The 24,590-nt window shown below is 42.8% G+C and overlaps 1 protein-coding gene across 4 annotated transcripts in view; it reads left to right on the top strand.

Annotated features, from left to right (window-relative positions):
• Nucleotides 1–22,663, top strand: part of CEP170B (centrosomal protein 170B) — a 57,666-nt gene extending 35,003 nt beyond the window's left edge. Inside the window, exons 11-21 of one of the 4 annotated variants that reach the window (XM_085061208.1) lie at nucleotides 1,065–1,250; nucleotides 1,445–1,553; nucleotides 3,002–4,777; nucleotides 8,019–8,268; nucleotides 10,501–10,660; nucleotides 13,781–13,819; nucleotides 14,373–14,516; nucleotides 16,023–16,111; nucleotides 16,656–16,749; nucleotides 17,679–17,730; nucleotides 18,459–22,663. In XM_085061208.1, the coding sequence (XP_084917334.1) occupies nucleotides 1,065–1,250; nucleotides 1,445–1,553; nucleotides 3,002–4,777; nucleotides 8,019–8,268; nucleotides 10,501–10,660; nucleotides 13,781–13,819; nucleotides 14,373–14,516; nucleotides 16,023–16,111; nucleotides 16,656–16,749; nucleotides 17,679–17,730; nucleotides 18,459–18,694 (3,135 nt within the window). In that variant the 3' untranslated portion in view covers nucleotides 18,695–22,663. Of the gene's footprint in view, nucleotides 1–1,064; nucleotides 1,251–1,444; nucleotides 1,554–3,001; nucleotides 4,778–8,018; nucleotides 8,269–10,500; nucleotides 10,661–13,780; nucleotides 13,820–14,372; nucleotides 16,112–16,655; nucleotides 16,750–17,678; nucleotides 17,731–18,458 lie in introns of those variants that run through there. The other 3 variants (XM_085061206.1, XM_085061207.1, XM_085061205.1) reach the window with 3 other exon arrangements.
• The last annotated feature ends 1,927 nt before the right edge of the window (nucleotides 22,664–24,590 follow it).

Below are 24,590 nucleotides of genomic sequence, written 5' to 3'. Positions count from 1 at the left end.
TAGCTTCCCTCTTTTCTTTTTTATTCCATTTTTTCCTTACATCATGTTTGAAGTGTGATCAGAAGCTTTCAGGGCATGCTATTTAAGCCACAGCAAGGTCCTAGTCCTGACATTAGATGACAAATTGTTCTGGTGGGGAAATATGAGAGAAGATATCACAAAAATACAGATATTTCTGGGGAGTAGTCTCAGCAGCCGTGTGACTTGGGCAGGCGAACTGGCCAGCTTCTGGTCCTGGCTGTGCCACAGACTTAATGCAGTGCAGATCTGCCACTTGTGAAAGAGCTGATAACTGAACCTCAGTGTTTCTGTCCAGGAGGAAAGAAAATGAATTCTGGACTTGATTGGGTTTTGAGGTGTCTTGGTTCTTTATTTCTCCACCATTGCATGCACATTTTTTTAACAGAAGTGAGAGTGGAGGTCTTTATGTCTGTCTCTTGTGCAGCCAAGGCACTCTCTGTGGTATCTTCCTCTGAAGCTCTTGCAGTCAAGTGAGAGGAACAAGCCCTTCTCAGGCATGAGTCTTGGTCACTCCCCATAGGAAGACCTGCTTATGTTCAGGGGGAATCTGTCCAATGAGCTCAGTCACCCATCTCAGAGGTGCATCCTTTCCCAGTTCCTTGTGGCACTGCAAGGCTGCTTTGCTCAGCCCACTCACTGCTACAGTCTATGAAAGGCGCTGGAGATGGAGCTTCCCCATTTTCTTTCTAATTCTTCATGAATGAGCTGGTAAATAGCTTTCCTGACACTCATCCTAAATTTCTCTGGGCTGAAAAGGGACTCCTTTTCAGTGAAAGTTACTGCTGTTAAAGGCAACACCCCTAAATAATGAGGGAGAGAGGAAAGGTGGGTGTGAGTGGAATTCTGTGAATAAGTATATTTAAAGCTGCTACTGTGGAATACAGAAGAAGATTATTTACATAGTTTGCATGGAAGCACTGGCAAGTATTTCTGGCCCCTTAGGATCATAGTTTGTGTGTGACTAATGTTTCATGGAATTGGATATTTGGCTAATGTTCTTCTGTTTTCGTGCATTTAATATTCCCATGCAAACATCTTTTCAGGTTTTTGGTGTTCTTGAGTCGCCTGAATTTTCCAGAATCTCTTCAGTCTTTAGACCAGTAATTAAAGGCGAAAAAGATGACTCCAGTTCTCAGCATCTAATCAGTGAAAATGGCACTAGTCAGAAGTCACCCTTGCTCCAGGCATTTTCCTCAAAAGCTGTGAGTGGGTCTCAGGCTGAAGCACAGGTACGGGCAGTCCAGGTGGATTTGCTGGGATGGTGGAGGTGTACATGGGTTTTCTGTCTGGATGTAAATGTCATGTGTAGCTTGATTTCCATTTTGAACAGACTGAGTGATGTCTATGTGAGAGCAGAGATTTTGTGGTGAGGATTTAGTTTACAAACTCTCTTCCTGACCTCATCTCCCCCACCTTGTTGTAGATGTCTGCAGCATCTCAAGGGAGTCAGAAGTGGGTGTCGAGGTGGGCAAGCCTTGCGGACAGTTACTCTGATTCTGGATCTCTCTCTGGGCAGGGTGATGGAAGTGCAGGTAAGTCTCATTCCACATTGCTCTTTGAGGGTAGCTGAATCTACGCCTGGATGACAGAAAAAGAAGAAATTAAGGGCACCCGTGCATTTGGCTGTAGCTTATTTTTTGTTTTAGCTACTGTAGTTGGAGATGGGAGGCACAGAGTAAATTGTTCCCAGTGGATTGAAGATGGAGAGAGCCCCTGGTTTGCATTTCCGAGTAATCCAAGAGGTTCTTAAATGTTAAATTTGACATTACTAAAGGACAGCTGGGTGTAGGAGAAAGATTGTAAGGGTTTTGGGTGTTAACTAGCCCTGAGTTGTGATTCTTCACACTGCCTTATGATGCCAGATGAAAATCCTTTGCACATTGCCTTCGAGTTAGTTGCTAACTTGTATGGTTTTTGTGTGTTTCTCCTGTGTCTGGCTGTGCTGAGAATTCAAGCTGTTCTGGGGTTTGCTGTTGAGTGGCAGGCTTAAAGGGTGGAGATCAGCATAGAAAACTAGATATGGAGGGGAGAAGGGAAGTTGCAGGACATTAGACTCTCACCATAACTCAGAAGATAGCTTACAGACACTGTGTCCTCTTTGTGTATGAGAAATGGAGAAAAGCACTTTGTTTTTGTAAATGTTTTCAACTCGTTTTGGTTGGAATTGTTTGTCATACCTTCTTGCCATCAACAGCTACAGATCTCATAAAGATAGATCCCATAAAGATTAGAAGAAACCTTTGTTTCAGAGATCATTGCCACTGTTTTTACACCGTGTAGGATACCTGACTCCTGGAGTGCTTGTATTATTACCATAGCCAAATAACCTGTTATCCTGGTATTTAAAGGTGCTGTCAGATATGGAGTTCTGGCCAGTGGCATGGGAGAAACAGGAGCACTCTTTCTATGGAGTGTGTCCCTGCTGATAAGCCCACGCATGCTGGGCCAGTGAGCTCTAATTCAGAGCCTCTTGATTATTACTGGGTCTTTCTCCTGGGTTTTTGCTGTGGGATATGAGTGTAGGAGAACTTGTACTGTGAAAACACCATCTATTTAGTCAAATGGGCAATGTTGTTTAGAATGGCACTTAAAACACTGCATCACGGATGTCTGATGGCTTTTCATCTCATTCCTGTGGCCTGATTGATGGTAGATGCCAGCAATGTCATTATCCTGTGTAGTGCTTGTACTGAGAGGTATATTATGGGAGAATGAATCTGACATACTACCTTGAGAAGGGAAGGTGTTGAGCAGTGTGATTCAGTAAAGGAATTAAGTATAATGTCTGTATTGATAAACCTGAGGGAGCTGGGACCAGGCCTTGCTGAAGTTCATATTACATAAAACCATAGTTCTGAGCACATCTTGCGAGTGCTTTTATGGACTTGCACTTTGCAGGATCCAGCCCTCCCTAAAAAAAATAAATAAAAAAGTGGCACAGTTGTACAGTAGTTGATTCTTGTCCACTTAATTCTTTCAGAAAGCGGGTTGCCCCCAAAACCTGGGGAACCAGAAAACTCTGTGCCCTCGAGAACAAGGCGCCTTCTTCCCCAACTCCCACCAAGTGATAAATCAGACAGCCCCACTCCCACAGTCCTGGTGTGCCAGGAGTCCTATTCTGAGGTTACCAAGAGAACCATCGTGAAGGACCCCTGCGTGGAAGCCTATGGTGATCCCAGCAGCCGCCTCTTCATCCAAGAAGACTTGGATCCAGATAGCCTCAGCGATGCCAGCAGATCTGACGATGGCTTCAGCATGGAAAAAGGCAAGAAATACAAAGAGAACAGCAAAATGCTAGAGCAGATGGGGGAAGACAATAGATCAGAGAACCGGCAGCCAGGAGCCTCCTGGATCTCCCACGTGAGAGCTGTGAGTGAGCCAATTTCTACTTCGTTCTACATTGGTGATGACAGCAATGATGCAGGTGTTCCCTCCAAGCTCTCTCTGAGTGTGTCCCACACTCGAGCAGACAAGGACAGCAAGGATCCAGAGTTTTCCTTCAAGTGTGCTGGCACACCAGTTTCTGGAAAGCCACCGGTCAAAGATGTTAGTGCTTATATAAATGCAGCTGGAAAAGTTGTTATTTCCCTTCATCAGAGTCTTCCTCAAGATCAAGAAAATATGTCAGGAAAGGAAACAACATCTTTCGTTAGACAGGAAAGTTTTACCAAAGATAAGTCAAGCAGTGGTGTTCCTCAAAATAAACTCCCACATATTTCAAGTCACCCTCTGCTTAAAGATTTAGAGGCTGTTCGGTCAAATCGCATGGACTTCAGTCAGGACACTCATCTTCTCCTTAAGGACACTGAAACTGCCTTGGCAGCACTGGAAGCCAAATTGCTTGGTCAAAGCCAACAGCTGGAGTCCTCGGAAACTGCTGGTCAGCTGGAGGACTCCTTGTCAGGGGATTCGGATGTAGACACTGCCAGCACAGTCAGCTTGGTGAGTGGCAAAAACGTCCCAGCAAGTGCCCCAAAACGCAAAGCAGTCGCGAGCTTGCAGAAGGAAAAGTCTTCCTCAACCCCATCCATCCAGGACCAGTGTGGGCAGCCCAGTGCTCGGGACAGGCTGACGGAGAAGCGGAAAACACAAGCACCAGAGCCACCAAACCGAGTAGAAGCCACCAAACGCTTCCAGATGAAGCGGAGCACCGGCACTCGCGGGTCACTGGACTTCACGGATGACGAGAGAAGTTCAAGCTCGCCCTACTTACCAGTCCCAGATGCGGTCGTTTCTGACCACGAGCACTCAGTAACCCGGCCAGTTCCCAGGAGGAAACCTTACACTCAGGCCACCAAGGAGGACCAGAGCAAAACAACCTCGAATGTGCAGAAAATCCAGCAGGTTCTCACCCGCTCCAACAGTTTATCCACCCCACGGCCCACAAGGGCCTCAAAGCTACGCCGTGCCCGGCTGGGAGATGCTTCGGACAACGAATGTGTGGATGCTGAGAAAACAGCCTCCAACTCTGACGCCGCTGCTCAGGGCACCAAGCAGCCCACGGAGACAAAGAAGCTGTCCCGGCTGGATATCCTGGCCATGCCCAGGAAACGGGCAGGGTCATTTACAGTGCCCAGTGACTCGGAGACGGCACAGTCGAGGACAGGGTTTTCGGGCCGCAGCGCCGAGTCCTATCGGAAGACAGGCATTTCGGAGGTGAGAGCTGCGGCCAGGAAAACAGCAGCTGCTGCCTCTGCCAAGCAGCCTTTCAGCAGGACCCGTTCAAGCAGTGTCAAGTATTCTTCATCATCATCCTGTAAGTGCTCCTGTTTTATATTTCTCCCCTCTTGCCCTCTTTCTGACTTACAGGCTGCACATGGTTGCCAAGAATTAGTATCGCAGTAGTACAGGTGCAGCCTCGGTGAGTACAAAAGTCTGTATTAATGAGCAGCACGGATGTTGAGATTTCCTATGGATTTGGAGACAGCAGAGCACTCTCATACTCAGTAAGATGGTATTGTGGTGGTGTCTGTGAGGATACTGCAAATAGCTACATTTTTTTTCCTCCAGTGATTCTGGTTTTTTAACAATCAGTTGCTGTTTGACAGTTGGCCATATTTTTGTTTAAAAGATAAAATTTAATGCCTTTCTAGTGCTACAAGAAATTCTGTTCTGTTTTACTTGTAAGATTCAAAATTTTCTCCCAGCGAGTTTATAATGATGTTGGTGACAGCTGATGTCCAAGGTGTCAGGTTTGAAGGCACCTGAAACAGGAGAACAGAAATAAATGTCCCTGTGTTGTGAAAGCTGTTCCCTTGTTCTTCTTGTAAATGTAAATACAGAGCTGGACACTGCACGTTGATTGCCCCGAGAGATTGACTCTTCTGTGTATTTTCACTCACTTACCATAGCTAAGGCAGGTTTGCAGTTGTGATTCCCACAAGGCAGAGATATGGGAGCTATATTGCCCTGTAACTGAGTACTCAACAGACCCTTGAAATATCATCATTTGTCATATTGAAATCAGCCTTTAATTAAAAGGTAGGGACAATTCAGATGGCAAGTCCAGGATGGTAATTGGTAATGGGATATTGTCCCTGAAACCTTTGGTCTAAGTTTAAGTCTATGCCTGTAGTTCTTGACCAGCCATGGATGTGGGAAAACAGATGTGTTTGCTTAGGGTTTTAGTCAAAGGGACAGGAAGAACCCCTTTGGCTGGATTTCTCAGTCTTGTTTAGAGGAATACTATTTTCAACAATTTCATGATTTTTTAAGGGGTCTTGGAGTTCTGGATGTGTCCTTTAATATATTTTTAATATATTTTCATACAGCTGAACTATTTATCCCTCTTGCAGTATTCATTTTTATTGCATGCTAAAAATGTTATTTGCTGCTTTTTCTGATTTGGATTGTTTTAGTGCATTCAGCTTCACCATTAATTTTAGTGATTTTTTTTTTCTTACACACTTGTATATGCATGTAAATCAGAATGTGATTAAGCTAAAAGAGTATGTATAGTCTCTTCTCTCGCCTGTTTTGAGATGATGCTATTATTAACTTCTTGTTAAACAATAACAAATTTAAAGCAAGATAATGTGGTCAGAGTTTTCCAAACAGGAGGCACTCTTTGCACTCTCTCTGCCTTTGGACCACAGGCTTCAAATCATTCGGAGAAAAATGATAAGTGTTGGCCACTTCTTTATTTAAATGAATTGGTTTTTGATTTTCACAGCTCTGTAGCAACATGCTAACACCTTTCCTTGTCCGTAGTTGCAGCAGATGATGCTAATCCTTCCTCTGAATTAGTTGCTCTTAAAATACTAACCTCCTAATTCCCTGATAGGATTGTGGACCTTGCGCAAGCTCTAAGTACACACTGGTGTGTTTCGTGCTTCATCGTGCTTGCTGTTGTGTGATGGATGTTCCTATACTAATGCTGTTATAGACATAGCAAATCAGCAGCTAGAATTCCCTTCCTGCAGCAAGAGCGACATGTTGTTAAACTGGACTATTGCACTGTGCCATCAAGACTTTTTTTTGCATGCTACAACAACCTTTGAAAGCTGTGAGTGTCAAACCTAGTGGGGTAAGGAGGCAGATGTGGCTGATTTATTCGAGGAATTCTTAGTGTTTAGTTAACCACAGGAGTTCCCAACTCTCCCAGTGGGAGAAAGTTAATCTTGCTAGTGGAGGAATAGCATGATCTGTCTGGCCCTGAGACAAAAATGCCAGTATATTGTTGGGCCATCTGAAGCAGCTTTCTGTGGAAGTCAAAGATAACATCAGGATAATCCAAGCTACCAGTTCTGAAAGCTAAGGGTCTGTCTCCCGTGCTCCTCTGTGTAGACAATTTGTTTACTTGGGATAATTTAAATGATACTGAAGGAGCCAATTCTGATTTCTCTTGGCATACAGAGGTGGAAAATCAGACTCATCATTTTAAAATTTCTGTTCAGTGACATGGTGACCTCTTGATTCTAAACCTGCATTAAAGAAAAAAAACAAGAGATGAAACTCTACTAATTGAATATAAGTAAATATATATATATATATATATAAAAATCCTAAGTCAAGGCATTTTTGTAGCTATGGGTGAGATAGCAACGTCTAGGAATACTTTTTTCACTATACAGTAATCATCTGTAGTTTCTACCTGCATCTTACACACCACATTAATTGGTTTTGTTTCTATGATGTGTGATGCTGGCTTAATACACTTTGTAGCGTTTCAGTGTTAGGGTAGTCTTGGTAACACAGTGAAGCTTTTCAGTGTTGTAATTCTAAATAACTTGTCTGGTTCTGCGTTTGGTGGGTCTTCATTCTCCAGGGATGGACAGAAGGGAATGAAGCAGTATCTGTAGAGAGTGTAGTGAGGCAGCAAACACTGGGAGCCCAGTTTTCAAATAAGGACACCTTGACATTTCCCATGCAAGGGAGGACCTGGGTGTCCACAGATTTGCAGAACTAGTTGGGATAAGTGGGCAGCTTCTACTTGGCTCCAGGGCTTGGAACCAGTCCTGACTTCATCAACACTTTCTTGTAGAGTGTCATTAATGGTGAGTTGCAAGGCAGGAGGTGAACATGGGGGTGTGGACTCCTGCAAATAACACCAAGCACCACAGTCTACTCTTCACTCAAAAACCCCTCCTTCTGCTTGTACTTGCAGCTAATTAGAAAGGTATCTGCAGGCTTGAAAATTGGGCTCTCTTTAGAAAAGGGCTTCTGTGGGACTATGAGGAGTCTGAAATGTGTGCTACTTATACACAGAGCTTCTGTGCATGGAAAGCCAAGTCTGTGGTAATAATTTACTACAGTGGAGTCGTTAACACAGTCATGATTTTCCATTGGAATTTCCCACTCCAAATTTGTACAGTGAACGGGAGCCATAGAGGGGCTCAACTTTGAAATAAGCTCAGATAATGTGCTGGCTTAATTTAAGATCTGCACAGAAACTCTCCTTTCCTTGTGCTCTTGGGCTAGTTTTGTGTTACCTTTTGGCCTTTTGTAGTTACTCTTTACTACTGTCCTCGGTCTGAAACCAATTCATTTTTTATAAGCATCAAGGCGGAGACCACAGGGTTCAGATTACACTTCTACTTCGGAGGAGGAATATGGCTCAAATCACAGCTCCCCTAAACACAAACGCTCCCATACTTCAACAGCCACACAAACACCGAGGATGCGTGGCTCAGGGCTGGGCAAGCAGAAGCACAACGGCAGAGAAACGGATGACGATGAAGATTTTGATGACAACCCTGACCCCTACAACTTCATGGCGCAAACGGCAGAGATAGCAGAAATAGCCAGGTGAGGTGGGGCTGTATCTGTTAGCCCATGTGTTCAAAATGGGTTGTTTTCTCCTTGGTTTTCAAATCAAACCCAAATGTGGGGGTAGGAGGAGAGGCTCTCTGCCGTTGTTTGTGTGCCCACATCTCCTTTATATCTGAACATTGGCTTGGAAGGTGTTCACAATCCTTTACAGCCTGGATGTGCTGGTTGTACCTTCTCTCTGGAAAAGGCCAAGGTGCAGAGCATTGGTTCTTGGTTTGTTTCCTGTTCAAGCTGTGGGAAATCTAACTGTTCAAACCTGCATATCTCTGCTTTCTGCTGGAAGTCAGTATGTGTGTGTGGTTGGTGTGAACTCTCCTAATTCTCTGCAGAGGAAGTCAAATGGACTAGCAAAGACTGAATATGTAAACTGTTGAAACTGCTTTGCCTGAAGCTGGTGAGGGAGCAGTAGGAAATTGCTGCAGGGCGGAAACTTCTTTGCTTGGCACAACTGAACCCAAATCTGTCTAGACCTTGTATATAAATGAGTTGTTGCTTAGCTTGATGTCCCTGGATACAGGACTTGCTGTGTACTGGTGGTCTGATGGTTGCCTGGAGGACCTCACTAATAAAGCAAATAGCTTCTTTTTTTAAACAGTGGCATTTGAGGTTTGTCATCTCTAATATGCAACTGTGTTATGCCAACTTTCCAGAAATACTAGTCTTCCATTATACTGGCCATACTTTAAATACTTTTGCCTGAGGAAGCTGCCTTGCATCTGATTTTAGCCACATCGCCCTCACTGCTGCCATGCTCACCTCGAGAGGGCTTTTCTTGCCTGAAAGTTGCTGTCAAGCTGCTAGAAAGTGTGTCAGCCTTCAAACCAGGCTGCTCTACCTGTGCTACACAAAGTGTGTGTGTGTGAGATGCCAGCTTCCCTCCCAGCAGCATTCCCAACTCGCAGCAGCTATAAATAAAGGGTTGCGTCAGACTCGTCTGGCGCTGCACGGAGCAGGACTCTGTCACAGAGTCTGCCTGGTAATTGCAGTTCTGATTTCCCTTGCTGCTCCCGAATTAACTGGGAGGGGTTTAGAGGAGTCGGAGAGAGTTAAAAGGGAAAATGCCACTTGTTTACAGTAGTGAATCACATAATGGAAGTGTTTGGTGACAGCTCTATCCAAACCAGCACAGAGAGGGGGTACCTTAGGCAGACAGCTCAAACTGTGTTTTATTAGTTCAACTGTGCATTTTCTTTCCAAGGAAATATTTTGATGAACTGACAGTTTGATCACATTGCTTGTTTTCCTTGTGGGTTCCTTCCAGCTCAGAATATTCTGTGATAAAGTTTTTTTTTTGTTGTTGGGTGGGGTGTTTTGTTTTGGTTGTTTTTTGGTTGGTTGGTTTGGTTTTGGTTTTTTTTCATTAAAAGATGATAGTGTGTTTCAGATGAAGCTGACTAGCTGTAAGATTATTTTTTTCTCTTTGAAATTTTCCCTTAAAATTACCACAGCAGCTGCTTCTGGTCTGAGGGGTTTTTTCTAAAGCTCTGCTACCAACAATTCAGAGCTTTGGGAACTGCTTTTGGGCTCTAGAGCAGGTAAAGCAAGCTGCTGGCAGCACTGAGTGTTAACTGAACACCTCTCAAGGGGCTTGAAGTTTCAAGACTTGGTTTCTGAAAACCAGATCCCTTTGAGGTATGCCTGCTTATCCTCATAATCCCTCAGCTCTTCTAGAGAATGTGGAGGCATATTGTGATTTTCAGTCTGCAGACAAGGAAAAGGAAGAGAAATTGAAGTTTTTTTCTTTAAGCAAAAAAAAAGAAAAAAGGTTTTTTCCCCTGTATGGACTTTTTAATGGAAAGCAAAGAAGTCCCAAGGAGAAAATGTAATGGTATTGTATTAAAAAAACCCCAACAAAACCAAAAAACAAACAAGAGAAGGAAGTAGAGTGCATGGATGGAGGAGCAATAACATAAAATTTCTTTATGGATTATCTCCAATACTTTCTGGTAGTGTGTAGTCACTAGAATTTGCTTTATATCAATTCTCCACTTTGAAGCTGGATTCAGGAAGGGAATGGATTTATTTTGTATGCAGACAGAACGTTCCTCAGCACCCTGCCAAGGCACCCCAAAAAACCCTGCTTGCCCACGTCTCTGCAGAGGTTATAGTTCCCACAAACCTTTTGTGGCTCCTCTTTTTACATTTTATGAGTATGAGGCATGTTCTAGTCTATGTCCTAATGGTTCTGCTTCACTGCCTGTGCTTTAGGCTCAGCCAAACCTTGGTGAAGGATGTGGCCATCCTTGCTCGAGAGATTCACGATGTTGCTGGTGATGGGGATTCACAGAGTTCCTCAGGGACAGGACCAAGCCCCTGCCTCAGCTCTGTGCCCAACACTCCTGCTTCCACCATATCCGCAAGAGAAGAGGTAAGGTGCTGAGTGACAGAAATCTCTGCCTCTCAGTGCTAGGAAATACGTGGGGCATGGTTGTGGTGGGAGACCAGGGCAGCATCCCCTACTGCTGCAGCATTGAAAACCCCTCATTCCCTGTCTTCCTAAAACACACCCCTAGAAAGATCAACTGCAGCCTATTTAGAGTGCTCTTTATTTTGTCCTTTGTGCCACAGGCAGCCTTGCAAGACATGGGAATCATATTATTGCCCAAGGCTCTCAAGGCTTCTGTTTGGATTTTGGTCCCTGAAATTTGCGTCTGAGGAGGAGGATGGAGGGGTGTGTGTTGTGCTGCTGTGCCAGGGAGCCAGAGCCTTCCTCTGTTGTTGGCTGCACTTTCTGTGTCAGCTGTGTGTTTTGTACCTCTGCTGTGTCCTTTATGCCAGGACTGCTGAAATGCTGTGCAGGTGTTGCTTGAATCCCTTCTCTCCATCTGTGTTGGTGGGCAAGGGCAAGTACTCTGGGAGCTGGGCAGGTAGCTTGGGAAGTGCTGCCCCCCACCCTTCAGTGAAGCTGTGGCTTCCTCCCAAACTGTGTAGCACAGTTTATCTCCACTGAGCTGGGACGGAGAGGCAATTTCTTAATTTGGTTCACCAGTGCTGCAGTGCAGGGACTAGCTCAGCTCAAATTTGGCTGCAAGGTCACCAGAAGGCTCCAGCTGCTAAAGCAAAATTGCCTTTGCTACTGTTTAAATCCAAATTCCCTCCTGTGTACCACCAGTGGAGGCTTAAAAAATGCACAGCTCTCTGCTGCTCAGATGGTTCCCTTGGCCTCCTGTTGTTTTTGACTGTTGTGACAATTGCAGACCCATCCTAGGTGGGGTTCAAAGCTGAGACCAAACCTTTTACTCAGCCAAGAGAGTCTTTGGAGGCCCCATGACCCTGCTGTGATCAGCACTGGAGGTGAAAAGCAGAAGTTTAGGGACATACCCAGAAGATCAGGCAAGAGTGGTTGTGCTAAACCGAGGTCAGCTGCAGCCTGCTCAGGGAGGGGTTTTTCCCGGGGCCTTTTGGAGCTGAAGTGCACAAATGTTTCGCAATAACTGCAGGCTGAGATAAAGTGTTTTATTGCTTTGTTTCCTTGCAAGTGCCACGCCTGCCAAGCTGCCTTTTGTATTATTCTTTTCAAGCAGTAAAGGTGACAAACCTACTGTACTTCTGACTTGCAAATGAAACATTTTACTGAGCTCCCGCTTGCTTGCAGAAAAGCAGGGGAGGAAGAGCAGAGCACCTACTTTTTTTGTGGAGTGACACTGAAGGTTTCAACCATAAGTCAGCTACTACAGAGGGATGTTCCCAGCTGCTAGAAGACTACACTTGCAAAATAGTGTTTCTGCTCTGTGCAAAATGACAGGCTCCAAAGTGGTGTTGAAACTGTGCTAAATTAATAATTTTGGCTTGATGCAGAGAAGTTGTTGGGAAATAGTTGAAGATCCATGTGTGTGATGCTAAGCACTGTGAATTTTGTGAGTGTTTATTAAACAAGTTTATATTAAATATTTTAGGAAAGGACATAGTGATGAGAAATAGCTACCGTGGTTATTATAGTAATATATTGAAATATCTGATAAAAAGGATTATGTGAATAAGAAAAGTTTGGTGTCTGTTGCTGTCTCTTATGCTGCTGTGGCTCATGCAGTGTTGTATGCTATTCTGCATTCTAATACTAAATATTTATACCTATTCCAAAAAAGTGGGGAAAAATGCAGGAAAAATTAGTACTCATACTGGAATCACTTTTGAGTGTTTACTGCTGTATCAGAATCGTCATTTGGGACCACTGTGTGGCACAGCATTTCTCAGCCTCAAATGAACTGCTTTTTAAATTACTTTTATTAAGAAGCTTGGTTAAAGATTTAATTAAGAGTATCCTCTTGTAAGTTAAGGTGGAGCCTTAGATTTAAACCTCATTGTTCATGTTCTGTCCTTTCAGGTTCAGCTGGCTTGGATGTTTGCCAGGGACGTTTTCCATTTCCCCAGTGCATGTTTGGGGTGGTTTTGTTTTGTTTTTCTAGCCTCAGCTGTATAGTTTATGATAACATAGATTCTTGGCATACAGAGCTGAGTACTGCTCTGAATTGAGCAAAGAAAAAAAACCCAACAAACCTGAACAGAACAAAAAAAAGTTCAGCAAGGGTTGAAAGGCAAGCCCTTCATGATTCCTGTTTACCAAAGCCATGGGTTGTTTGGGATGCCCTGGTTTGTGGGTGCATAGGTTTTGTAGGACCCAGCTTTCTGCAGAGCTGAGCCATCAAACTTAAACCTCAGGTTGGGTCATCCCAAATCACTGGCTACTTTTGCGAATTTTAGCCCTGCATGAAATTCTTTTGGGAGGTCTCTTTTTAAAAAGTTGATAATGGTATAACAAAAACGGAAGAGCCCAATAAAGTTTAAGTTGTTGTCTAACATACTCAGTATAAGTGTTGGTACAAGAGGAAATGCTTACGGGTGTGACGGAACAGAAAAGATGAGAAAAGAACAGGTCATGTATAAAAATCTCCTGTGATGGTGGAGCAGGTGCTGTCCTTACCTTGTTTCAGCTGGTTGTGCTGAGACCTGCTCACTGTAGGAATATCTCATTCCCTTCTGACACTTCCACTGCTGCAAGCAGCCTAACTTACTGCTTCTGCACTTCATGAAAGGAAGCTTATCAGCTAAACATTTTGGCTGTTGTGGTCCTGCAATGTAATATCTCACACCTGCTGCCTGTGTATAACCCAAGTGCTGCTGTGTGGAGCGTTGAGAGTCTGGACCTTGCATGGCACACAGTTTCCTCACAGGAGCTGTGTGCTTTGCCAACCAAAGAGCCTACTGGGCTGGATGTTCAGCCCTTTCCCAGAGGGCTCTGGATTTCACTCAGCACAGTCCAGTTTGGAGTAACTGGGGAGCTGCCTGAGGCCACCTCAGCAGAGCTGGCTGGTGACCAGGATCTCCGTGGGCTTCAGTGCATGATGGGGGGTGGGCACCGAGTGCTGGTCCTCAGGAGTGTGCTTTTGGGAATGCCAACCCCAAATAACCCCAAACCCTGTGTTCTCTTTGATACTTGCTGTCACAGTCATTCACTAGCATTGATCTCTTTGTTTCTGTTTTAACACAGATTGCTCGTAGATCTTTTCGGCTGGCATATCCATCTCAGGTGCACTTCCCATCCCATTATTTTTGTATCTCTGTCTTGTCACTGTTATTTTCTTCCCTTTCTTTTATAGTTTTTGTCAGTAAACCCAATAGGAGTAATTGTCTTGTCATTTCTGTTCTTCCTGTTAAATTTTTGCATTTTAAGTGGTTTTGTATTGCTTTTTCATCTTTCATGTGTTACTAAATGGTTTCTGATTAATTTGAATGTGTCTTTAATGTTGCATTGATATATTAAGACAAATGGGAAAACAGGGCCTTTTTGAGTTTTAGCTAAATTCAAAAAAGACAAAGATGTACTTTTCAAACATGTGCTCAAGACTCAAAATTTTAAACTAGAAAAGCCCCACAGAATTTTGTGGTATGACTCCAGTGGGTAGGCCCTTGCAGGACTGGGGTCGAGTAATTTGCTTACGAGCCCATACCTGTCTGAACAAGACTTAAATGAATCAGTGTTCCTCTTGGGCTTGCCTGAAAATCTGCAATACCTGCAGTGAGTGCCTGTGAGCCTCCTTCCCCTACTAATTTTTAATGACTCATTACTCATTATTTCCAAGTTGGTGCAGCACATTCCAGAAGCAAGTCTGAACTACCAGAAAGTGCCTCCGGGATCAGTGGAACTGAAGGATTTTGACCAAAATATGAATGATAATAGAGAAGAGGATCCCTCAAGAAAAACAAGGACAAGAAACCGTGAAGAGGCAGGCCACCTTTTTCTTTATATTATATATGACACTGCTTTAAGCTGTTGTATGTATACTTGTTCTTTCTAAGTTGCCAAAGGAGGCTACTCAAAAAAAACCAAACCATTTCTTAGCAGGCCTGATGTGTGGGTATAGAAACAGTGTTTAAAAAAGAAGAAATAGAAATATAATCATCCCTCTTGCCTGTACTGATTGGAAATTTCCTCTTTTGTGTAAAACAGCAGTGATACCTGAGGCTTTGTCACTTGTTTTTGGAAGGAGGTATTCAGTGTCAGAGCCCATCTAGGCAATTTCACTGCTATTTTAAAGAAAAACTCAAACGTCTCAATTTTGACACTGGAAATACTGATAGTTTAATGGCACCTTACTGTTGTGCAGCTGGCAGTCTGGTTAGAGCTGCCCATGGAACAGCAGGGGAGTGGCAGGATCTGGACCTTAGGAGGAGTGTGTGCAACTGGGCTCAGTGCTGTGGCACAGCTGGCTTGCTGTGCCCTGCAGACTGAGAGCATTGCTCCCTCCAACGTTTGCAATTTGATGTGATTCTTCTGGGCTGAGAGAGCAGGGGAACCTGCAGATCACTGGGATGATGCTAAAGGGTGAGAAAGCCTGAACCTGAGGCTGGAAATGGTGTTGGGATGGGATGAGAGGTGCAGTGGGGTGATGGTGCCAGAGGGAGGAGGAGAAAGCTGTGATGCTGTAATGGCTGTTGCTCCTACTTGCTGATGGAAGGAAGAGCTGGGGCAGAGGCTTCAGGGAGGCAGGAGGGGAGAGCTGGCTCCAGCACAGCCACTCTGCCACTCTGGAGGTGGAGTGTGACTCACACAGACACATAAAGGGGACCATGGCCTGAGCCACTGGTACTGATCCTGTCCTGTGACTGATTTGAATCAATCCCTTCCTCTCCTATAGAGAAGTGCCAAGCCTGGAGGAAAGGTGCAGCTTCAGAGTGCCCCCAGCTTGATGTGGGCTTTCCTGGCAGAAGCCTGGAGGCTCTGCTGAGCCATAGAACTAGGATATTTAGGGTTTCATCGTATTTTGTTACTGTTTTTAATAAAGCAGACTGTAACATGGTGGGCTACCTGGCTGTGAAGGTGTTTTGAACTCACATGTGTCACATTAGATAGTTTCAGTGAGACTGTTAGTTGGGCTGCTTGCATTGTGATTTGACTTCTTAGTGTTTTTTAGGGAGGATTTGACTTCTTAGGGAGGGGAGGTGTCTGTGAGGCTTGGAAAGTCTTAAGTGCTTTTCTTTCAGAAATGCTTTAATACATATGTTACTGCAAACAGCAGTGTCTGTCTCTAGAAAAAATCTGAACAAGTTACTATTAACCTTTTTGTGAAAGTGCTGCAATAAAGCTGCATGTCTTCTTAATTTCCCTTGAACTTCAAGTATTACCCACACAAGCAAAGATGTTTCAGTCAAGATCATTTACTGTACAAAAAATTCCTGTTTTTAATGTGCCGCTTTTGCTAAAAGTCCTCTGATCTGTGCTCATATTTTAGGTAATCTTTGACAATCTGATGTTGAACCCAGTGTCCCAGTTATCACATACAATCCGTGAAAATACAGAAAACCTTGCTGAAAAAATGAAGTAAGTAACTTTTTGTCCCTGGCCTGAAATGTTGACTTGCTGGTGAGTTTGTTGACTTGCTAGTCGTGGAAGATACTGCACTGTTGTCTTGGAAAATTTTGTAATCAGGATACAGGGAATGTAGATGTAGGAAACGCTGTGTGTGTAGTGAACCAGAGGTAATATGATTATTTGCGCTCTCTTTTCCTCATATCTTTGACCTTTGGAATTTTAATGCTGGATTTGTAATGCCTTAACTTTGAAATGCTGTCTGTGCAGAAGATACAGCAGAAAATTGGTGGATTGTCTCTTCTTTTCTGTACCAAGGCTCTTGTAAAACATGCAGGTCACCAAGCTTGTGAAAACTTTTCAAAGTTTGTTGTTGCTCTAGAAGACATCAGTTAGGGCAGGACTTTGGTTTATTCCTAAAATCAGCTGAAAGGAGCTTTGTCCAGTTGCTAATCCACTAATCTCTTTTGTTGCCACATCTTGTGATAATTAAGTCCTTTAAACAAGCAGTTTTTTGATGGCAATTTTAAGATCTGCTCTACTTTTTGTGTTACAGGATTCTGTTTCAAAACTCAGAAAGGACCTGGGAGGAGATGGAGGCCAAAATCAATTCAGAAAATGAAGTGCCAATTCTGAAGACATCAAACAAAGTAAGTCCATGCAAACAAGTGAAATACTAAAGACTTTCATCCATGAAAGCTTTGTAAGAAACCTATACAACAATCTCTGTCCTGTCTCAAATCCAGTTCTGAATTTTCTGGTCCATTTTCATGTGTTGAACTGAAACGTAAGGTTTTGTTACTGTTTGAAGTGTGACAAAGTTCCTTTAGTGGTTTTGTTTCACCAAACTCTTTCCCAGTTCCTTTGTGATTGATCTTCAAAGACTGTGTCTCTTAACAGATGTTGGAGTTCAGGGTCATTAGGCCTCATTTAGACATTTACCAAAGGATCACCTACCATGTGGTTGCTACAGCTTCAGTTGCAGACAGGTGTTTCTCATGAATGTTTGTTTTCTTCACCTGTAACAGTTTGATATGAGTGCAGTAAAAATCCACCTCAGGGTGAATTCACTCAGGTGATTCAGCCTCAAGATGGTGTTTGTGCTGCCATGACCTTTCATTGTCCTTGAAGGGGATTGTCAGTAAGGATTTAAGTACAGCAGTGGACCCAGCAAATATGACTAATGCTAAGCAACATTGTGCAAGATGTGTGTAGCTCAGTGCTGCAGCAGTATAAATGTGGACAAATGCCTTGTCTGGCCTAGGAGTTGAGTTTACAAATATCTTTGTGTATTTGATATTAAGGAGGAACCTTTGTACAGGTGTAGCATTTTATATCTAAAAGCCATTGTGGCTATGAGCTGGGTGGTGTTGCAGCACTTGGTGACATGAAGCAGAGCAGAGCTCTCTGCACTGACCAAATGCACCTCAATACAGCTTTGTCTTTGCAGTTAAATGAGCAAGGTTGGGGCAGACTTTGAATCTTCTTATCCAGATAAGGCAGAAGGAGTGAGACTAGATTCCTCTATCAGTTGAATACTTTCTTGCTTAATTTTCCATTCTGATGCTTTTGTTTCTAGGAAATCAGTTCTATCCTGAAGGAGCTCAGGCGAGTTCAAAAACAGCTTGAAGGTTGGTCATCTAAAATATTCCTCTTGTGTCTCAAATGCCAGTAAAGTTGCACAAAATAAAACAATGTGGCCTGATTTGCCAGCGAAAGCTGGGAAAGGCTGCAGAAGTTTAGTTTATTAGCACAGTGCTCACTGATGAGTGCATATGGAATTAACAGTAGTTTTATCTTATACTGCCAGTTTTTAAGAAATTTTTTAACTATTGAAATGTGGAAGCTGTTGCTGTGGAAATGCTTTGTTTGTGGTAATTAGCATATTCCAGTAAGATAAACTGGTGCAGGACTATTCTGATGAAATAATGTTTAGCAGCTCTTTCAGGCAACAATCTGTGCTATACTTTTTGGACTTGAATTTTGCACATAGATCTATGCATTAGGAAAAGCAAGACAAACTCTTGCATCATCTGAAAGCTTAACAAAGGCATGTAAGAACATCCAGGCATCATTTTGGGCTCCTGCTAAAAGCTTGCCATTTGGCTGCTGTAGTTTGTCTTTTCCAGTTTAATCAGAAAGTTGAGAGTCTATATAGCTTCAGTCTGGGAGAGGTCTTGCTTATTAAAGCTGTTTAGACCTGAAGGTACCAATGAGGAAAATAATGCCTAAAATGAACAAAAGTACTGCTTACGGTTCTCCTGTCTTCAAAATGAAGGCAGCAAACTTCTGTTTGGAAACTTTGCTGAGTGCTGCTAATATGTTTATGTCTCTTTCTTTTTTATTTTTTTTTCCCCAGTTATAAACGCTATCATTGACCCTACTGGAAACTTGGATATAGTTGCCAGTAACAAAGCATCTTCTGCTGCTAAACAATCTACAGCCACTAAAGTCAGGACTGCTAACAATTCTGGGTCCACACTGGAGACTTTGTCCCCAGCTCAGATGAGAAACTACACTCAGAAATCGAACTGTGGGTCTTCCAGCTTGCAAGATTCAAATTTCATTCCAGATGGAGAGAAATATGTGATCTGATACAATATTTTGTATTGCTATTATACTGTAATCTACTGTCGCATTAGTATTGTGTATGAGTGGTTTGTGGACAGTTTGTGTGGAGCAGTTGTTTAGATTGCTAACATGTTGCACAAAAAAGAAAAATCTATGCTGTGAGGGTGAATGGAAAGTCTGTGTATGCCTTTTAAACAAGACTAGCACTGTGGAGCAGCACATATTCAGCATAGAGGCAAACTGATTTTTACAAAATTACTCACTTATTCTTCCAGTGTGCCATAAGAAAACAGGCTTTGCATATTTTCCATTCAATACTGCCGAGGCTAAAGTGTTCTTGCATTGGCCTGTTTGTAACTATTCAGTTGTAATGAGGCTCAATTTGAAAAAAAAACCAACAAACACATGTTTTTTGGTACTACATTTGTTTGGGGTTTATTTGTTTGAATTTTTTTAAGTGTACAAGTGAAGCATTACAGCTCTGTTGGAATCAATGTGCAAATCCAACAGAATGATTGTGCAATACCATGGGTTTCTGAGAGAAGCCCTTACTGCAGTTGTGTAAGATTTCCTTTCAGCAGTCATAAAAAGGCAACCACACTGAAGTTGTGCATCTGATTTTCAGTCCAAAAACCAAAACAAGACAGAATAAACCCTTTTGTTTTTCTCTTGGGGGAGTGTAAAAGTTAATAATGGTATGAATGTAAAGACTACTTATACAGTTACTATTTTTTATGATATTTCAGGCCCAAAGTTTATGGTAGGTACAAAAAGCTAGATTTTACAATTTAGCTTGCCAAATTTTCATGATTTTGGTACAAATGCTGTCTTTAAGCTGCTTTTCTTTTTTTAATTTAAATATACAATCTTTTCATAATGAGCTACAAATGCTCTTGGCTGGGCCAAAGACTAAGATGTTTGCAATTACCCAGTTGCAAAGAAAAACATCTGTTCCAATGGCTCATGGAATAAACTTAATTACACAGTTGCTGTGAATGAGTGCGATCACTTGACAGCACTGAAAAAGTAATGGCTTCAATGTAGCTCCACCTTTATGGCTAGTTCTGTTATGAATTTTTTTTCAATGCAAAAGTGCTTGCAAATACCACCATGCTGTGGTGTTCTTCAGAAACTATTCAGCAGTGTCAAGCACTTGGTACGTTTGGGATTTTTTGTCTCTGGATTTAATTTTTGATCCGTTATAATCTAAGAAACACTAAGGGTTGTGTGCAGTTGCTTGAGCAATTTCTTATTTAACAAAAGTTAGGGTTTGTATTCTGTCTTTGTGTTAAACTGCAAAACACTAAGCAATTTTTGTTGCTTTAAGAACAAAAATTTTGAGGGAATCTCTTCCAGATGTGTTTGCTCCCAGTTTTTTCTGTCTTGTAGCAATTCGTTTTTCATTCTTCCAGGTCAACAAATAGTAATCAGGTAAAGAAATTCTTTTGTAGCTGTGGAGGATACATTTACTGGGAAAGGTGAGCAGATGAGTTCCACTTTGCCCTCATACAGTATGTAGTTTAACCAGTGAAAATGGTTTCCCAAGCTTGACTGCTTCTTGTGTGCTGACTCTATATTTTGGGGTGAGTAGTAGATTCCTTAGTTAGCTTCAGTAGTTACCTGAGCTTTTCTTCTAGGATGTTGTAACAGTGGGAACCTGTTAAAATAATTTAAATAAATAGGGATGCTCACAAAGTGTTTAACCTTACTAGTGAAGAAGGTGGCTGCTTTCCTGGTGAAGCCAGTGAGAGCTTTCCATCAATTTCAGCAGAGACAGGATCGGTCCCAAAATGGGAGTATGTCAACACGCCATTAGTTTATTTTTGAGCCTGCAAGATGCTGGCTGGTAAATAATAGGTGCAGATATCCTTCCAAGATTTCCAGTAGGCTATAAGACTCATCTGCTTGTGTGGAGATGCCCTTCCATGAAGAAATCTGCTGGATTTCATGTAGATGAATGCAGAATTTAAAAAAAAAAAAAAAAGAATTTGCCCTTGATGTTGTTCTGCCTGTAATATACGCACTATCTGAATGTGTTGATTCAGTCGTTGATTCTGATCTGTCTTTTCTTGAAATACCTGACTGTGTCCTTGGTGAATATCATAAGTGGTGGTATCATTCCTGACATATGAGACACAATTTTTCAAGCCCTTCTTAGTTAGGGTTTGAACTGACCAGGTGCTACCCCAACTCACTAGGAGTTGAAGGACCTTCACAGATAAGGTGTTGCTGTTAGTTTCAGTTTTGCTGTAGAGACAAGTGAATTACTAAGACATCTGACTTCTATGATTATTTGTTATTTCTACATCTTCATGGCTATGCTCAAGTGGATTCTGTTTCTCTGCAACGTGTCCTTGATGGGACTTCTGTTTACTTTCACTTGAAAATTGCTTGATTCTTCTTTGATTCTTGAACACATCAGGGAGGGATTTTTCTCCCTTGGTTGCTCTGTTCTGAACTTGAGGGCGAGCCCACAGACACCTCACATCAATTAAATCAACTTACAAAATATGGTACCTCTTCAAGTGACTAATGAAGATGCAACAATCAGTGTCTTTTGATCATTTGAAAATGTGTGTGAAGGCAGGGAGGATGCACAGCTTGATTTGTTTTACTTGTGGCTCAGCCAACCTATAAAATGCTTCTGTGTCCTGACACAATGTTCATTCTTGGTTCTTTGCATTTGAAAAGGTTTTGCTAGTCCACGATGAAACGCAACATATTTTTTCTTGTGTTCACTGCTTCTGAAGTACTGCGGTTTGCACTTGTCTGCTCCAGATAAGCCAAAGAGCTATCCACTCCTTTGCTGATTGTTGGTTCTTACCAGCAGTACTGTATGCAACCATGGAAACATGCCTGTGTGACTCCAGTGTGAACCTCACCCACGTGTAGTGGTGTATCTGAGGGGCCCAGGATCAGTGCACGAGATTCCTGCTGGTTCCCTCGAGCTGTGGATGGGCCCTGCATTGAGCTTGGCAGGGGTGACACTGCCCTGTGTGTCACTCTTGTGCCACCTTGCTTTCATTTGTTTTGTGTCTGACTAAAGCAATGTAACGAAGGATGGGATTTTCAAAGTCTTGGGGAAGCAAGTGCTCAGGTCCTTTTGGGTTTCCATATGCTTTGGGTGCCTGATGCCCTGAGCACCTTCCAAAATCCCAGCCCTCAGCTCTTCCACTATACTTGAAAACTTTCCAGTTCGACGCTTTCAAATGTAAAATCCCATTATTCTGTTCTGATGGCATGAATGTAAATTCCTGTGAGGGTGTGTAGGAGCTTTGGGAGCAAGGATCCAGCTGGATCTGTGGTGGTGTCATGTTGTGGTTGTGCTCCAGGAGGAAAGAACGTCTGCATCATCTTTGAGTATTTTAATAAAGGTACCGTTAGTGGAATGTTTACATACAGCCTACTGACAAAAAGGAGACAAAAATAAAAAGATAAAGAAGTGTAAAGTATTTAAGTGCAAGACTCTACTAGTTTTTTCTTGTTTGCAGATCGCACTAGCTATTTTTGAAGTTGGTAAATGTGTATAACTTTTGCAAAGACCAGACAGAACTACCTGTTCACTTTCGATGTGCCCCGTGCTGAATTGTGCCTATTTCACTCTCTGCTGTTGTTATGCTGCTGATTCTGCTGTTCTGAACTGTTCACTGGATCATTCCATTTGCATGCAACACAAATGCAAGCTGAGCTGTCTGAGAGTAAAGCTGAAACACATTTGTATAACTTGAATCGATTAATGACTTTCTCTTTTCCACGCCCTCTTGAAATGCTGTGTATAATTTTGATTTGTTTCTTCTGCCCTTATTTCTTTCCACTTTTGGTTTGGTTTTTTGGTTTTTTTTTTGAATGGTAATTTATTTTTGTTTGGATTATAGGCAGTATCTGTACATTTTGTTTCAAGGTGATATTGTGGATGTCTTTAAAAAACCAAATTGTTATTTTATATAATTTTATCATAAAGTTGCTCTAATAAATCATTCTTTTATCATGTGACAGCAGTTCTGGATTTTGTGTGTTAATTTGGAGGGGAATGTATGTTTGGTGGATGGATGTTTTCAACTGCCTGTTCTCACTGGTGTTAAGTGCAGTGAGAGAATAGTCAGCAACAGAAGACTCACAGCAGGACTGATCAGTCCTGGTGACACCTATGGCTGAGGCAAATCCCTCTCCAAAGAACAGGAGTCCCCTTATCCCCCCAGAATTACAGAGCTGACGTCCCTAAATCCCTATCACATGAGGGTGGCACAGCTGAGTGTGGTATGGTGATACTTTATTTAATTTTTGTGCTGTTTTGTTTCATTGCCATGATTAATATGGTGGTTGAATCCAGTCTGAAAGTGTTCATTCCCCAAGAGGTATGTGATTACAGATATATTATTAGGCTTACTCTTCTGGTCTCACCATATATATATATATATGTGACTGAAATACTTTTTGATATTTTCCTTCATTGCACCAGTGTCATCCTTCCCTCCTGCAGTTCTCTCTGAGCTTTGCATCCTTCCTGGCACTTTTGAAATAATGTTAATTCCTCCTTCTCCTCTGCACTGCCTCCAGCCTCCCCCAGCCTGCTTGGTGCCACATGGGACTCTGTATCAGCACAGCTCCTATAGGAAGCAGAACACATGCAGCTGATGAAAACATGGCATTGTTTGCCAGCAATAACTAAAACAGAAAGAGGAAGAAAATATTAGTCCCTAAGCAGATTGACTGGGAGATTTCCCATCCCCTGGTGACCTTTCCATTAGATACTTGACCATGAGACCTTATATATTTAAAAGTTTTAAGGAGGGACTTTGTGTTTAAAGAAAATAAACCTTATGCCTCTCTTGAAAAGCTTCCTGAAGCTTAAGTTTGTGTGTGCTGTGTCTGCAGAGAAGGTTTGCTGTGTTGTCTGCAGAGCAGGGCTGGATTACACACTAACAATATTGCCTCTCTCCAGGCCTCCCTGATGGTACAGAGCAGTGTTGGAGCTGGGATGCTGTGCAAAGGGCCCTTTTGAAATCAATACTGCACCCACTTCATTAATTTTTAACAGTTTGACTGAATAAACATAAAAGGCATTGGAACTGTGGCCAAAACTATTTGCAACATAATGAAAGCTGCTAGAATTGAAAAATAAAGGATAGATGGGAAAAGTAATGATCTCCTCTGTGCATCTTCCTGCTGAGCTTTCAGCTGCAAGCCTGGCTCTCCAACATCCTCAGCTGCTTTGGGTTATAGAGCCTCGTTTTCCACGTGTGCATAGCAGGGAACACCAGAACCCTTTGCCTTGAGCAGGGTTTTGGGATCCTTTCTCAGAGCAAAACTGAAGTCTTTGGAGGAGAGAGGATCTCCTTTCTGGATGTTGTGTGAAGATCCAGGAGTAGACTGTCATCTGTTGGGTTCTGGCCATGTGATGGAGGGAGAGCACCTTGTCTGTCTCACCAAGGACATCCATGGAGTGTTGGAGAGCAAAGCCCTGCTGGTCCCAGCTGTTCCTGGTGTGATGGGGTTGGGGTGGGCAGCAGGGAGCAGTTTGGCTGCAGGGGGTGTTTTTTTCCTTATTGGGGTGTAACCATTTGGATGCAACCTGCAAAGACCTGGAGCATCAGCACTCGGGAGCTCACCTGTGCAGTTATCTAGGAAAAGTGTGTTATTTTAGTGGACTGGCTGCTGGGCTCTGTGATTGATGTGGGCTGAGCAAGAGCAGCCAATAATGAAGGTAAGAAAACAGCACTCACTAGGACTCTACCCTGATTAAGCCTTTTCTCCTCTGAACAGAAAATACTGAAAATGCTGTACTTGCCAAAAAAGTTGGTGCCAGAGTTTGTTCAACACTAACTTCTGTCAACATTCAAATCACAGGAAGGGAAAAAAATACAAACCCACCACAATGTAGCATCCACCTGGGACCCACAGACACTTCCCAGACCAGAGG

This window comes from Lichenostomus cassidix, chromosome 5 (genome assembly GCF_008360975.1).
Source record: "Lichenostomus cassidix isolate B80296 chromosome 5, HeHo_3.0, whole genome shotgun sequence".
In the NCBI taxonomy this organism is placed as follows: Eukaryota; Metazoa; Chordata; class Aves; order Passeriformes; family Meliphagidae; genus Lichenostomus; species Lichenostomus cassidix.
This window is presented reverse-complemented; position numbering and strand designations above follow the sequence as displayed.